This window comes from Dipodomys merriami, unplaced genomic scaffold (assembly GCF_024711535.1).
Source record: "Dipodomys merriami isolate MVZ:Mamm:240054 unplaced genomic scaffold, mDipMer1.0.p SCAF_869, whole genome shotgun sequence".
Taxonomy (NCBI): domain Eukaryota; kingdom Metazoa; phylum Chordata; class Mammalia; order Rodentia; family Heteromyidae; genus Dipodomys; species Dipodomys merriami.
This window is the reverse complement of record NW_027206478.1, coordinates 277,942-293,114: the sequence shown is the minus strand read 5'-3', so window position 1 is coordinate 293,114 and position 15,173 is coordinate 277,942. Positions and strand designations below refer to the sequence as shown.

The following is a 15,173-nucleotide window of genomic DNA, read 5'->3' as shown; positions in this document are numbered from 1 at the left end:
TGGGGACTTCTGGTCCAAGTGTACAGAAACTTCTGGTCCTGATTGGAAGGGCACTTCCGGTCCCTAGGGGAGAGGAACTTCCGGTCCTGATTGGAAAGGCACTTCCAGTCCCTAGTGTACAGGAACTTCCGGTCCTGATTGGAAGGGCACTTCTGGTCCCTAGTGTAGAGGAACTTCCGGTATCTAGTGTATAAGAACTTCTGGTATTGACTATGGGGACTTCCGGTCCCTAGTGTATAGGAACTTCCGATTTTGACTGTGGAGATTTCCAGTCCCAAGTCTATAGGAACTTCTGGTCCTGATTGGGACTTCCGGTCCCTAGTATATAGAAACTTCCGGTCCTGATGGGAAGGGCACTTCCGGTCCTGATTGGAAGGGCATTTCCGGTCCCTAGTGTGTAGGAACTTCTGGTCTTGACTGTAGAGACTTCCGGTCCCTAGTATATAACAACTTCTGGTCTTGACTATGGGGACTTCCGGTCCCTAGTACACAAGAACTTCTGGTCTTGACTATGGAGACTTCCTGTCCCTAGTACACAAGAACTTCCGGTCTTGACACACTAGGGCACTTCCTGTCCCTGTTCATGGACACTTCCTGTCACGGCTGTGATAGCACTTCCGGTCAGGCACCCTTGTCCCGCCCCCTTCGCCTTGGCTCGCTTCCTGTTTTCCGGACACTTCCCGACCAGAAGATGCAGGAAGACGCCCCACACCCCCTTCCTGGATGTGTTCCCCCCCATTTCCAGGTCCGGTCCCGCCCCCTCCAGGCAGCGCGCTGGCCCATGTCGTGTCCCCCATTGTGTCCGTGGTGGTTGTGGCCCTGGTGGGTGCCGCCATCACCTACTTCTAGTCTGTAGGTCCAGACGCTGCTTCCGGGGCACGGGCCGGGATGCAGGTGGGAACCACCCCCTCCCAAGGTGCCCGGATGAGGGGGACGCGGGGCGGAGCCTCCCATGATCCCCCGCGGGTGCTGTAGCCTGTGCCTCCCCTCCCCCTCAGGCCTCGCCCCAGTGTGAGGCTGGATTCGAACCCAGGGCCTCCAGCAGCAGGCAGAAGTGGAAGCATAAGAAGGAGCCTGGGGGAGAGGGACGAATAAAATCAACGTAAAGTGCACATGCGCGCTGTCAGGCCTGTCTGCCCCGCCCATCTTTCCATGGCACATGCGCAGGCTCCGCCTCTTTGGAACCACTCCCTGCACATGCGTGGTGCGCGAGCCCAGGCAGCCTTTCCCTTCCCCTTTGGCCCCTGCTCAGTGTGGAGACAGGCACAGGGCGGGACAGGATGGTGATGGACAGCTAGAGCGTCCAGTCAGTCACTTGTGGGCGGGGCTTCGGCTTGACAGGACCTAAGACCGAGTAGGAGGCGGGGCCTGGAGGTAAATGAAAGCTTGTGTGGCCACCCAATTGCAAGGGGCGTGGCCTGAAGTTGACAGGACACTTGATAATACAAGGGGGCATGGCCTGAAGGTGACAGACAGGACACATGATTATACAAGAGGGCGTGGTCTGAAGGTGACAGACAGGACAAATGTCCACACAACAGCCAGGGGGCGGGACCTGGAGGAGACAGACAGCCCCTGTGGCCTTTCAACAGCCATTGGGCGGGGCCTGGAGGTGACAGACAGCCTCTATGGCCTTCCAACAGACAGGGGGCGGGACCTGGAAGAGACAGACAACCCCTGTGGCCTTCCAACAGCCAGGAGGCGGGACCTGGAAGTGAAGGACAGTCCCTGTGCCCATACATTCACTAGTGGGCGGGACCTCTGGGTGATGGGCACCCACAGCGTCCATAGAGCTAGCCACGAAGAGGCGTGGCTTCACACATATCGACTCTCCAGCTATTGGCTTAGCAGGGGGCGGGGCCCAGGGATGATTGACATCACGCCCTGCCTTTCAATATCACCCAAGGAAGAGGCGGGACTGGACCCCCAGCTTCCCTGGGCCGGGCCAAAGGATGGAGAGACAGGCGTGTCAGCCAATAAGAGCGGGGGCGTGGCTAGAGGAGTCCCCGGGGAAGCCAATGGGTCCCTCCCTCCAGAGAAGACCCGGATGTCGTGCAGGTTCAATGCATCCTAGGCCTAGGGAGACACAGACCTCCGACCTCGACTTATCCTACCAGGATAAGGAGCTATAGGCCCATCTGGGTCAATCTCTGGAGAGGTCATTGGGGTCCCCTGGGACAGGCACAGAAGGGGAAGAGGTCGCAGGCCTGGTCATCCACCCATCCATCCACCCAACCACCCCCACCTCCCTTAGAGTGGTTCAACATCTGGGTACCCCACATCTCCAATCCCACTGGGCCAATCTGAATCCGAGTTCAGGTAGTTAGGGGCGGGACTGTAGTGTGAGGTCCAATCAGCAGCGAGTTGGATTTGTGGGGGGGGGGCTAAGGGACGTTTCTTACAGCTGGACCAATGACAAGTGAATTAGGAAAGTGAGGACGGGGCTTTCATGGAATAGGCCAATCAGGTGTGAATCTAGGTGGTGGGACGTCCTGGAGGAGGGCGAGACCAAGCCTGTATCATAGCAATCCACCGGAAATGGTCTGAAATGGAAGGCGGGACTAGTCCAATACCCTAGCAACCACTGGAAATGGCCTGAAATGGAAGGTGGGACCAGCCCTGTATTCTAGCAATGACCGGAAATGGTCTGAAATGGAAGGCGGGACCAGTCCTATACCCTAGCAATGACTAGAAGTGGCCTGAAATGGAAAGTGGGACTAGTCCTATACCTTAGCAATGACCAGAAATGACCTGAAATGGAAGGTGGGACTAGTCTTATACCCTAGCAATGACCGGAAGTGGCCTGAAATGGAAGGCGGGACCAGTCCTATACCCTCTGAACGGCCTGAAGTGGCCTGAAATGGAAGGTGGGACTAGTCCTATACCCTAGCAATAACCAGAAGTGGCCAGAAATGGAAGGTGGGACCAGTCCTATACCCTAGCAATGACCAGAAATGGCCTCAAATGGAAGGCAGGACCAGCCCTGTATCCTAGCATCAACCAGAAATGACCTGAAATGGAAAGCAGGATCAGTGCCCGGCCTCTGACCCCCGTGACCCCTAACCCTGCCGTGGGGTGCGGTGCTCACGAGGTTTTATTGTGTGAGAAGTTAGAGGACATAGGCCCGGATGTGACAGGGCCCCAGATGGGAGGCTGGGGAAAGGCCACGGATGGGAGGCCCAAGGTGGAGGTCCAGGATGAGAGGTTCAGGATGTGAGAGTCCCCGGATGTGGGAATCCCTGGGTCTGAGAATCCCCAGATGTGAGACTCTCTGAATGTGAAAATCCCCGGATGTGGGAATCCCCGGATGTAAGACTTCCCCAGATGTGAGAATCCCTGGATGCGAGAATCCCCAGATGTGAGAATCCCCGGATGTGAGAGTCTCTGGATGTGAGATTTCCCCAGATGTGGGAATTCCCTGGTCTGAGAATCCCTGGATGTGGGAATGCCTGGATATGAGAATCCCCGGATGTGGGAATCTCTGGATATGAGAATCTCTGGATGTGAGAATCTGTTTGTAGGAATCCCCAGATGTGAGAGTCTCTGGTTGTGAGAATCCCCGGGTATAAAAGTCCCCGGATGTGGGATTCCCCGGATGTGTGAATTCATCCCTGGGAATCCCCGGATGTGTCACCAGAAGTGAGAATCCCCGGATGTGAGAATCCCTGGATGTAGGAATCCCCGGATGTAAGAGTCTGTATGTGGGAATCCCCGGATGTGGGAACCTCTGTATTTGAGTATACCCGAATGTTTAATACCCGGATGTGAGTCCCCGGATGTGAAAGGCGCAGGCCAGGATCTGCCGTAGCCCCGGGCAGTTGGGGGTTGGGGGTCGGGTCGGGGTCAGAGGTCGGGGATCAGGCGGTCGCAGGCGCAGAGTGGTCCGGGCGCGCAGCAGGGCTGCAGGCGCGGGTTCCAGGTGTTGTGTGCAGGGGCGAGGGGCGGGGCCGCGCGGGGGCGGGGCCACGCGGGGGCGGCGCGTGCGCAGCATCCAGGCCACCGTGGCCTCCACGCGCCTGCGCGTCGCCATCGGGCCCCGCAGCGGGCGGGTCTCCCCCGGGTCCACCGTCAGGTCAAAGAGCAGTGGCCGCCGGTGGCGGGTCATGCGCTCCCCGGAGCAGGCGCAGGCAGGGAAACCGAGGCAGGTGCCCGAGCCCGGCGGGTCGAAGCACGGAGTGGCGAAGTGCAGCTTCCACACCGTGCGGCCTGCGGTGGGGGTGGGGGGAGTAACATCCAGGGCCTCACATCCGGGGATTCCCATCCGGGAATTCACATCCAGGACATCACATCCGGGGATTCACATCAGGGCATTCACACGCAAGACCTTACATCCGGGGATTCCCATCAAGGACCTCACATCTGGGTATTCACATCTGGGTAGTCCCATCTAGGACTTCACATCCAGGGATTCACATTCAGGACCTCACATCCGGGACCTCACATCCGGGGATTCCCATCCAGTACCTCACATCTGGAGCCTCACATCTGGGAATTCCCATCGGGGACTTCACATCCGGGACTTTACATCCGGGGATTCCCATCTCATGCCTTCCATCCAGGTCCTCACATCCCGGGATTCCCACATCCGGGGATTCCCACATCCACCCCCAGGCCTTGCATCCGGGTCTCTGCGTGCATGCATGCAGCTCCCTTTCCCACCCCGGGGCCCGGCGGAGGTGGAGGCACTCACTTGGGCGGTCGAACCAGCGCACAGCGTGCAGCCGGGCCTCGCAGTAGTGCAGCAGGAAGTCGTGGCCTGCGGCCTGCGCCATCCCCAGTAGCGCGGACATCAGGTTCCGGCCATCCACCTCCCTGCAGGACCCGGATGTGCAGGCTTCTGAGCACTCAGAGACCCGGATGTCCAGGCCAGAGCCCCCAGAGACCCGGATGTGCAGGCCAGAGATCCCAGAGACCTGGATGTCAAGGCTTGAGCATTTAGAGACCCGGATGTGCAGGCTTCTGAGCCCTCAGAGACCTGGATGTGCAGGCTTCTGAGACCTTCATGACCCAGATGTCCAAGCTCCTGAACACTCAGAGACCAGGATGTGCAGGCTTCTGAGCGCTCAGAGACCCGGATGTGCAGGCCAGAGATCCCAGAGACCCGGATGTCCAGGTTTCTGAGCCCTCAGAGACCCAGATGTGCAGGCCAGAGCCCCCAGAGACCCGGATGTGCAGGTCCAAGACCTAGGCCTCTGGTCTTACAGACCTGGATGTGCAGGCCTGAGGCCTCAGATACCCGGATATCCAAGCTTCTGAGCGCTCAGAGACCCGGATGTGCAGGCCAGAGATCCCAGAGACCTGGATGTGAAGGCTTGAGCATTTAGAGACCCGGATGTGCAGGCTTCTGAGCCCTCAGAGACCTGGACGTGCAGGCTTCTGAGACCTTCAAGACCCAGATGTCCAGGCTCTTGAACACTCAGAGACCCGGATATCCATGCTTCTGAGCACCCAGAGACCTGGATGTGCAGGCCTGAGATCCCAGGATGTGCAGGCTTCTGAGCCCTCAGAGACCCAGATGTGCAGCCCTGAGCCCTCAGAGACCCGGATGTCCAGGCCTGAGTCCTCAGAGACCCAGATGTACAGGCTTCTGAGTTCTCAGAGGCCCGGATTTGCAGGCCTGAGCCCTTAGTTACCCGGATGTAAAGGCTTCTGAGCCCCCAGAGACCCAGATGTCAAGGCCTGAGCCCCGGGTCTATGGTCTCAGAGACCTGGATGTGCAGGCTCCTGAGCCGCCAGAGACCCAGATACGCAGGTCTGAGCCCTCAGAGACCTGGATGTGCAGGCTTCTGAGCCCCCAGAGACCCGGATGTGCAGGCCTCAGCCTCCCCCCCTTGGGATCCCCGAGGCCCAGGATGACCCCCCTTCCCCCCCACCCCGTGGGGACCCAGGCCGACGAACTCCTACCTGTCCGCTGGAACCCAGCCCCCGGCCAGGCGCACCACAGTGGGGAACAGGTCCATGAGGCTGGTGGGCTCAGGCACCAGGCGCCCTGCGGGCAGCATCCCAGGCCAGCGCACCAGCCCAGGGACCCGGATGCCGCCCTCCCAGCCGCCCATGCCTTTGCCACCTGCAAGGGGGGGGCAAAGGGCAAAGGTCAAGGGGCGGGGGCGGGCCGCGTGGGAGGCCCCGCCCACCCTGCCTCAGTTTCCCCCTTGCCTCGGTGCACGCTGTTGGAACCCCCGAGGCGGGTGCCCCCAGCCCGGGCCTCAAGCGAGGCACCGTGGTCCGACGTGAAGTAGACGAGGGTGCGGCGCCCCAGCCCCGCGCCGTCCAGCGCCACCAGCAGTCGCCCTGCAGGGGGAGGAAAATGGGTCCATGCCTCAGTTTACCCCCAGCGTCCACCGTGCCTCGGTTTACCCCCAACATGCACCATGCCTCACTTTACCCCCAATGTGCACTGTGCCTCAGTTTACCCAAATGCACTTTGCCTCAGTTTACCCAAGTGCACCGTGCCTCAGTTTACCCCAACCCGCTGACCCCGTCCCAGTGCCTCAGTTTACCCCCATCCCGGTGCCTCAGTTTACTCAACCCACTCACCTCATCCCCGTGCCTCAGTTTACCCAACATGCCCAGTGACTCAGTTTACCCAAATACACCGTGCCTCAGTTTATTCCAATACCCAGTGACTCAGTTTACCCAACATGCACCGTGCCTCAGTTTACCCCTATACGCGGGCCTCAGTTTACACACATCCACCGTACCTCAGTTTACCCAAATGCACCGTGCATGAGTTCACCCTGAACATGCACCGTGCTTTAGTTTACCCAACATGCACCGTGCCTCAGTTTACCCAAGTGCACCGTGCCTCAGTTTACCCCCAACATGCCCAGTGACTCAGTTTACCCAAGTGCACCGTGCCTCAGTTTACCCCAACCCATTGACCCCGTTCCCATGCCTCAGTTTCCCCCATCCCACTCACCCCATCTCCGCGCCTCAGTTTCCCCCAACCCACTCACCCCACCCCCGTGCCTGTTTCCCCATCCCGCTCATCCCGTCCCTGTGCCTCAGTTTCCCCATCCCACTCACCCCACCCCCGTGCCTCAGTTTCCCCCATCCCACGCACAGTGCCTCAGTTCTTCCCCTCCCTGCACTCACCCACCATCCAGTCGAGCTCCTCCACATTGTCGCCGTAGGCGCCGTGCGCGCTGCGGCCCCGGAAGGCAGGTGAGGTGACCAGCAGGACGTGGACGTGGAGGAAGGAGACGAGGAGAAGGAAGGGGCGGGCCTGGATCCTGCGGAACCACGTCAGACCCCGCCTCCATCATCAATAAACTCACCGATAACCGACCTGATCAGGTATTGCCAATAATCGATCAGATGATTGATAATCGATCCTGATCTGACCAGATAATACCAATAATCGATCGTGATGTGATTGATAATACCAATAATCGATCATGATCTGATCGATAATACCAATAATCAATAGAGATCTGATCGAAAATACCAATAATTGATCGTGATCTGATCAATTATTACCGATAATCGTACAGATAAGATCAGTTATTACCAATAATCAAACATCATCTGATCAATATGACCAATAATAGAACATGAGCTAATCAGATATTACTAATAATCGAACAGGATCTGATCAATAATACCAATATTTGATCGTGATGTGATCGATAATGCCAATAATCGAACATCATCTGATCAATAATACCAATAATTGAACATGAGCTGATCAGTTATTACCAATAATCGAACATCATCTGATCAGTTATTACCAATAATCGATCATGATCTGATCAATACTACCAATAATCGATCGTGGTCTGATCTGAGGTCTACCAGATGTCTCTACAGATCTACTAGATGGAACATCCAGGGACCTGAGGTCTACCAGATGTCTATAGAGATATACTAGCTGTAACATTCAAGGATTTGAGGTCTACCAGATGTCTATAGAGATCTATTGATGGAACATCCAGGGATTTGAGATTGACCAGTTGACTTTAGAAATCTACTGGAAGTACATCCGGGGATCTGAGGTCTACCAGATGCCTATAGAGATCTCCTAGTGGAACATTCAGGGATTTGAAGTTGACAGTTGACTATAGAGATCTACTGGATGTACATCCGGGGATCTACCAGTTTACTATGGAGATCTAGTAGATGGCATCTGTCCCCCTCCCCGACCCCAGGCTAACCTGTGGATGAAGGCCTCAGCCTCCCGCAAGAAGAGCCCCGCACTGGCCTCGAAACTCAGAGGCTGCTGGATGACCTGGTGATCCCTCATCAGGAAGCAGTCGGTGTGGACGATGAAGACACCTAGGAGGTGGGAGGTGCAGGCCAGGAGCAAGGCCCCACATCCGGGGCCCAGCACCCAGGGCATCCAGCGCAGGCCCAGCAGGCCCGTGAGCTTCCCAGCGGCCAGGCAGAGCAGGGAAAGCAGCAGCAGCTGCGCCCCCAGGTCCAGGGGCCCTTGCAGACGCGCTCCCTTCTCCGAGGGCTCCGCTTGCAGGCAGTCCCCCATCAGGGTGAAGGGGACCCCGAAGAAGGAGTCGAACCCGTGGTTCAGGGGGTGGTGGCAGTGGTCAGTGGGGGACTCACAGTTGAGGTCCAGGTGCCATTTGCCTGGAGGGGAAGAGATGGATGGATGAGTGAATGGATGGGTGGATGGGTGATTGGATGGGTGGATGGGTGGATGGATGGATGGATGGGTGGATGGATAGATGGATGGATGGATGGATGGGTGGGTGGATGGATGGATGGATGAATAGGGGAATGGGTGGATGGATGGATGCACAGTGGATGGATGGATGGGTGGATGGGTGGATGGATGGATGGATGGATGGTTGGATGGGTGGGTGGATGGATGGATGGATGGATGGGTGGATGGATGGGTGGGTGGGTATATGTATGTATGTATGGATGGATGGATGGGTGGATGGATGGATGGATGGGTGGATTGATGGGGGATGTGTGGGTGGATGGATGACTTCTCTCTTACCTATGAGGCCGGTGGCATATCCCTGCTCCTGCAGGATCTTGGCGAAGGTGATCTCGGAGGTGGGCAGCCCGCCCGACACGGCCGCCCACTGCAGCACGCGTGCCCCGTTGGTGGTCACCATGCCTTCCAAGAGAGAGGAGAAGGACCCTAGGTCAGTGATGATGGCATCCTGGGTCAGGAGGGGGCATCTAGCACCTTCAGGGGGAAGGCCTGCTGTGTCTGGGATAGTCTGGGACCTGCCCACCCGGGGTGGAAAGGACCCCAGCCCTGTGAGCCCCCGGGGGAAACCAATATGGCATCACTTCCGGTTTCCTGGCGGTTCAGGGGGGAAGTCCCAGAGTCTCAGGGATTTGAACTAGAGATCCTCAGAGTAGTCCTCCCCTCCCTCTGGTGGACCACAGTGCCCTAGATGTTGGGCCTCAGTTCCCTGGATGTTGGACCTCAGGTCCCCGGATGATGGAGTTCAGTGCCCTGTATGGTAGATATCAGGACCCCAGATGTTGGACTTCAGTTACCCGGATGTTGTAGCTCAGTTCCCTGGATGTTGGATCTTACTACCCCGATATTGGAGCTCAGATTCGGGTATGTTGGCCCTCAGATCCCCAGATGTTGGAGCTCAGTTCCCCGGATGTTGGGGCTCAGGTTCCTGGATGATGGATCTTAGTACCCCGGATGGTGGATGTCAGGTCCTCAGATGTTGGAGTTCAGTTCCCAGAATGTTAGGCCTCAGATCCCCGGATGTTGGGTCTTAGTACAATGGATGTTAGAGATAAGGTCCCTGGATGTTAGAGCTCAGTGCCCCGGATGGTGGTGCTCAGTTCACCGGATGTTGGGCTTTAGATCCCTGGATGTTGGGTCTCAGATCCCCAGATGTTGGATATCAGGTCCAGGGATGTTGGATCTTAGTACCCCGGATGTTGGCTCTCAGATCCCCGGATGTCCCGCCCCCACCTCCCCCCCACCGCCCCCTCTGTTCCCCGGATGTCCCCCCCATACCGACCCAGGTGCACAGGGTAGCGTCCCGTCAGGAAGGCTGCGCGGCTTGGGCTGCAGACGGACGCTGCCGCCAGGTGCTGGGTCAGCCGCACGCCATCCCGGGCCAGGCCGTCCAGGTGCGGGGTGCTGTGGGGGGGAGAGGGAAACTGAGTCACAGCCAAGAACATACGGGGACCTGGGGTCTAACATCCGGGGATCTAATGCCCAACATCCCAGGAGCTGAACTCCAACATCCGGGGCCCTGAGATCCCACATCCGGGGATCTAAGATCCAACATTCGGGGACCTGAGATCGCACATCCGGGGTACTAAGATCCAACATCTGGGGACCTGAGGTCCAACATCTGGGGACCTGGCATCCAACATCTGGGAACCTGAGGACCAACATCTGGAGATCTAAGATCCAACATCTGGGGCCCTGAGATCCCACATCCAGGGTACTAAGATCTATATCTGTGGACTGGGCTCCTACATCCGGGGATCTAAGGCCCAACATCCGGGGACCTGAGGGCCAAACATCCGGGTATCTGATCTCCAACATCCGGGGACCTGACATCCAACATCCGAGGTACTAAGATCCAACATCCGGGGAATTGAATTCCAACATCCAGGGACCTAACATCCAACCTCCAGGGATCTGAGGTCCACTAGATGTTTATACAGTTCTCCTGGTGGAACATCCGGGGAACTTAGCTCCAACATCCGGGGATCTAAGGCCCAATATCCGGGGACCTGAGGGCCTACATCCAGGCAACTAAGATCCAACCCCTGGACCTGAGCTCAAAAATCCGGGGACCTGCTCTCCAACATCTGGGACACTAAGATCCAACATCCAGGGATCTGATCTCCAACATCCGGGGGCCTGATCTCCAACATCTGGGGTACTAACATCTAACATCTGGGAACCTGATTTCCCACATCTGGGGTATACTAAGATTTAACATCCGAGGACCTGATCTCCAACATCCGGGGCACTAACATCCCACATCCGGGGATCTGATATCCAACATCCGGGGACCTGATCTTCAACATGCAGGGAACTGAGATCTACATCCTGGGAATTGAACTCCAACATCCGGGCACCTAACATCCAACATCCGGGGACCTGAGGTCCACTAGATGTCTATACAGTTCTCCTGGTGGAACATCCGGGGAACTGAGCTCTAACATCCAGGGTACTAACATGTAACATCTGGGGACCTGATCTCCAACATCCGAGGACCTGACATCTAACATCCGGGGTACTAACATCTAACATCCAGGGACCTGATCTCCAACATCCGGAGCACTAACATCTAACATCCGGGAACCTGATTTCCCACATCCGGGGCATTAAGATCTAACATCCTTGGACCTGTCCTCCAACATCCGGGCCACTAACATCCCAAATCCGGGGATCTGATATCCAACATCCGGGGTACTAATATCTAACATCCGGGGACCTGATATCCAACATCCGGGACACTAAGATCTAACATCCAGGCAACTGGTATCCTACATCTGGAGGAATAAGATCCAACATCCGGGGTCTGAGCTACAAATCCGGGGTACTAATATCTAACATCCGGGGACCTGAGCTCCCACATTCGGGGCACTAACTTCCAACATCTGGGGACCTGAACTCCTACATCCGGGGCACTGAAGTCCAATATCTGGGGACATGATCTCTCACATCCGGGGGTACTAAGATTTAACATCCTTTAACCTGATATCCAACATCCGGGGCACTAACATCCAACATCCGGGGACCTAGTCTCCAACATCCGGGGTACTAATATCCAACATCCGGGGAACTGAAGTCCAACATCCCGGAACCTGATTTCCCACATCCAGGACATTAAGATTTAACATCCGGGGACCTGATATCCAATATCCGGGGCACTAAGATCCAACATCCGGGGATTTGATATCCAACATCCACGATAGTAACATCCAACATCCGGGGAACTGAGTTACTAGATGTCTATGCAGTTCTCCTGGTGGAACATCCAGGGATCTGAGCTCCCACATCCGGGAAACTAAGGCTCCACATCCGGGCCTCCCCCTCTGCTCACCGCAGGCTGTGGTTCCCGAAGCTGCCCAGGTCGCCCAGGCCAAGGTCATCGGCCAAGAGCAGCAGGAAGTTGGGGCGCAAGGGGTGGGGCCTGCGCAGGGGCCAGGGGGGAGGAGGAGGAGGAGGAGGAAGGCGAGGGGTGGGGCTGCGCAGCCGCTGTGCGACCTGAGGAGGAGACAGAGGAGGAGGAGGGGTGGATGGGTGAATGGAAGGGTGGATGGATGGATGGATGGGTGAATGGATGGGTGGATGGATGGATGGATAGGTGGATGGGTGGATGGATGAGTGGATGAGTGGATGGGTGGATGGGTGGATGGATGGATGGTTGGATGGATGGTTGGATGGATGAGTGGATGGGTGGATGGGTGGATGGGTGGATGGATGGATGGGTGGATGGATGGATGCACAGTGGATGGATGGATGGGTGGATGGATGGATGGATGGGTGGGTGGGTTTATGGATGGATGGGTGGATGGATGAATGGATTGTTGGGTGGACGGATAGATGGGTGGGTGGATGGATGGATTGATGAATAGGTGGATGGGTGGATGGATGGATGGATGGATGGGTGGATGAATAAGTGGATGGGTGGATGGATGGATAGGGATATGAATGGATGCATGGATGCTTGGATGGATGGATGGATGGATGGATGGATGGATGGATGGATGGATGGGTGGGTGGGTGGATGGATGGTTGGGTGGATGGATGGATGGATGGGTGGATGGGAGGAGGGATGGAAGGACTCCCCCTCCCTCCAGGCCCTCTCCTGACCAATATGGCTTCCAGGATCGCGTACTTCCCATGATGCTCCCGGTTTCCTGGAAGAGAAGGCCGGAAGCAGGAAGTGGGGAAGAGCTGAGGAACATCCGGCCACCCCAGGGCCAGGCTGCTGTTGCCCCCACCAGTACATCAGCCCCTCACCTCGTCTTTCCTGGCCTGTGGCGGGACCCTGCAGCCCCCACCCCGGGGCATGGTGGGACATCCGGGGGGGGCTCCAAAAAGCAATCGAAGCCCCCTCACCCCGGGTCCCCACACCTCTCCCCGTGTTCCCCAGAGGACGAACTTACATCCACAGTTCTCTGCCATCAGCTCCTGGGCCTGCTGCTCTCCCTGCCAGCCAGGAAGCTGGCAGGGCTCAAATGTCCACGTCACTCCAGCAGCCAGAACTCACAACCCCCCTCCAAAATAAAAGTCCCCTTGTTCCTTGGAAAGCACCACATCCCCCCCTCCAAAATAAAAGTCCCCTTTGTTCCTTAGAAAGGAACAGGATGTGGTGCTGAAGGTGAAGGTGGGGAAGGAAGGGAAAAGCCCGGAGTTGCTGGGCTGAGCGCCAAGAAATTGCCAGGCCTGGCAGAGGCAGGAGGAAGGGGAGGAGGGAAACCTCGAGAACTACATGGAGGGCTGCAATAAGAGTCAGGACCTTCAGGGAGCGTGGCCAGTGCCCAGGGGGTGTGGACTGCACTCAGTAGGGCGTGGCCAGAGCTCAGGAGGGAGTGGCCTGGGCTGGGGAGGAAGTGAGGGACTCAGGAGGGCGTGGCCTGTGCTGGGAATGTAGTGAGGGTCTCAGGAGGGCGTGACCTGTGCTTAGGAGGGCGTGGCCTGTGCTGGAACTAAACTGAGGGTCTCAGGAGGGCGTGCCCTGCAATGAGGCGGAAGTGGGGGTCTCAGGAGGGTGTGGCCTGCAATGAGGCGGAAGTGAGGGACCTATGTGGGCGTGTCCTGTGTTGGGAAGAAAGTGAGGGTCTCAGGAGGGCGTGTCCTGTGTTGGGAAGAAAGTGAGGGTCTCAGGAGGGCGTGGCCTGTGCTGGGAATGTAGTGAGGGCCCCAGGAGGGCGTGGCCTGTGCTAGGAGCGGAAATGAGAGTGTGGCCTGTGGTGGGCGGAAATGAGGGTCTTAGGAGGGCGTTGCCTGTGCTGGGGCAGAAGTGAGGGTTTCAGGAGGGCGTGGCCTGCTCTGGGGCGGAAGTGAGGAAGAATTCCATCAAGAAGCAGCAGGGCTGCTTTATTGCCTCCGAGTCTAGGAAAGGACCCCAACGGCCCAAAGCGCAGCTGGCGCCCGGGGCCAAGGTGTGGAGCGCCCGCTCCGCCCACATCCGGGTTCCACCTCTCACATCTGGGTCTCAACCCCTCTCATCTGTGTCCCAACCCTCAAATCCGGGTCCAAACCCCACACATCCGGGTCCTGGCGCCTGCCAGTGGACCTGGAGATGTGACATCCTGGTACTCGCCTCCACGTCTGGGTTCCCAGACCTGGAGATCCCTAACATCCGGGTACCCACCCCATATCCGGGTTCACGGACCTGGAGGTCCCTAACATCTGGGTACTCACCCCACACCCAGGTTCATGGACCTGGAGGTCCCTAACATCCGAGTACCCAGCCCACATCCGGGTTCACGGACCTGGAGGTCCCTAACATCCGGTCTAACATCCGCATCTCGGTCCTGGACCCTCAGTGGATGTGGAGGGACCTGACATCCGTGATCCCCATGCCACATCCGGGTCTTAGACCCTGTCAGTGGAAGGAGAGGAGCGTGACATCCGGGACTCCACACGCCACAGCCAGGCCCGTGGATGTGATATCCGGGTCCCGCCCAGCACACATCCGGGTCCCTGCCACAGTCCACATCCGGGTTAATGGACGTGGACTTACATAACATCCGGGTTCCCCATGCAACGTCCGGGTCCTGGCCCCTCAGTGGACCTGGAGATAGGTGACATCTGGGTCCCCCAGTCAACATCTGTGTCCTGGCCCCTCAGTAGACCTGGAGATAAGTGACATCCGGGTCCCTGACGCCATATCCAGGTGAGTGGACACGGAGGAGGGTGACATCCGGGTCCCCCAGTCCACATCCGAGTCCTGGCACCTCAGCGGACCTAAGATAAGTGACATCTTGGTCCCTGACGCCACATCCAGGGGAGTGGACACGGAGGATGGTGACATCCGGGTCTGTCCCAGTCCACATCCGGGTCCTGGCCCTTCAGTGGACCTGGAGATAAGTGACATCCGGGTTCCCCAGGCCACATCTGGGTCAGTGGACGCAAATGAGGGTGACATCCGGGTCCCTCCCAGTCCACATCCGTGTACTGGCTCCTCAGTAGACATGAAGGAAGGTGACATCCGGGTCCTGACCCATCAGTGCATCTGGAGGAAAGTGACATCCAGTTC

At 57.5% G+C, this 15,173-nt stretch overlaps 1 protein-coding gene across 1 annotated transcript; it reads right to left on the bottom strand.

Annotated features, from left to right (window-relative positions):
• Positions 1–3,640: 3,640 nt before the first annotated feature.
• LOC138820365 (arylsulfatase L-like) lies at positions 3,641–14,664 on the bottom strand. Its single transcript, XM_070012026.1, has 10 exons — positions 14,336–14,664; positions 12,006–12,350; positions 9,957–10,078; positions 8,957–9,079; positions 8,154–8,580; positions 7,096–7,232; positions 6,157–6,291; positions 5,905–6,067; positions 4,691–4,812; positions 3,641–4,206 (listed from the first exon to the last, which is right to left on the bottom strand). The coding sequence occupies exons 1-10, from the start codon at positions 14,662–14,664 to the stop codon at positions 3,752–3,754; spliced, it is 2,358 nt and encodes a 785-aa protein (XP_069868127.1). The 3' UTR covers positions 3,641–3,751.
• Positions 14,665–15,173: the final 509 nt, after the last annotated feature.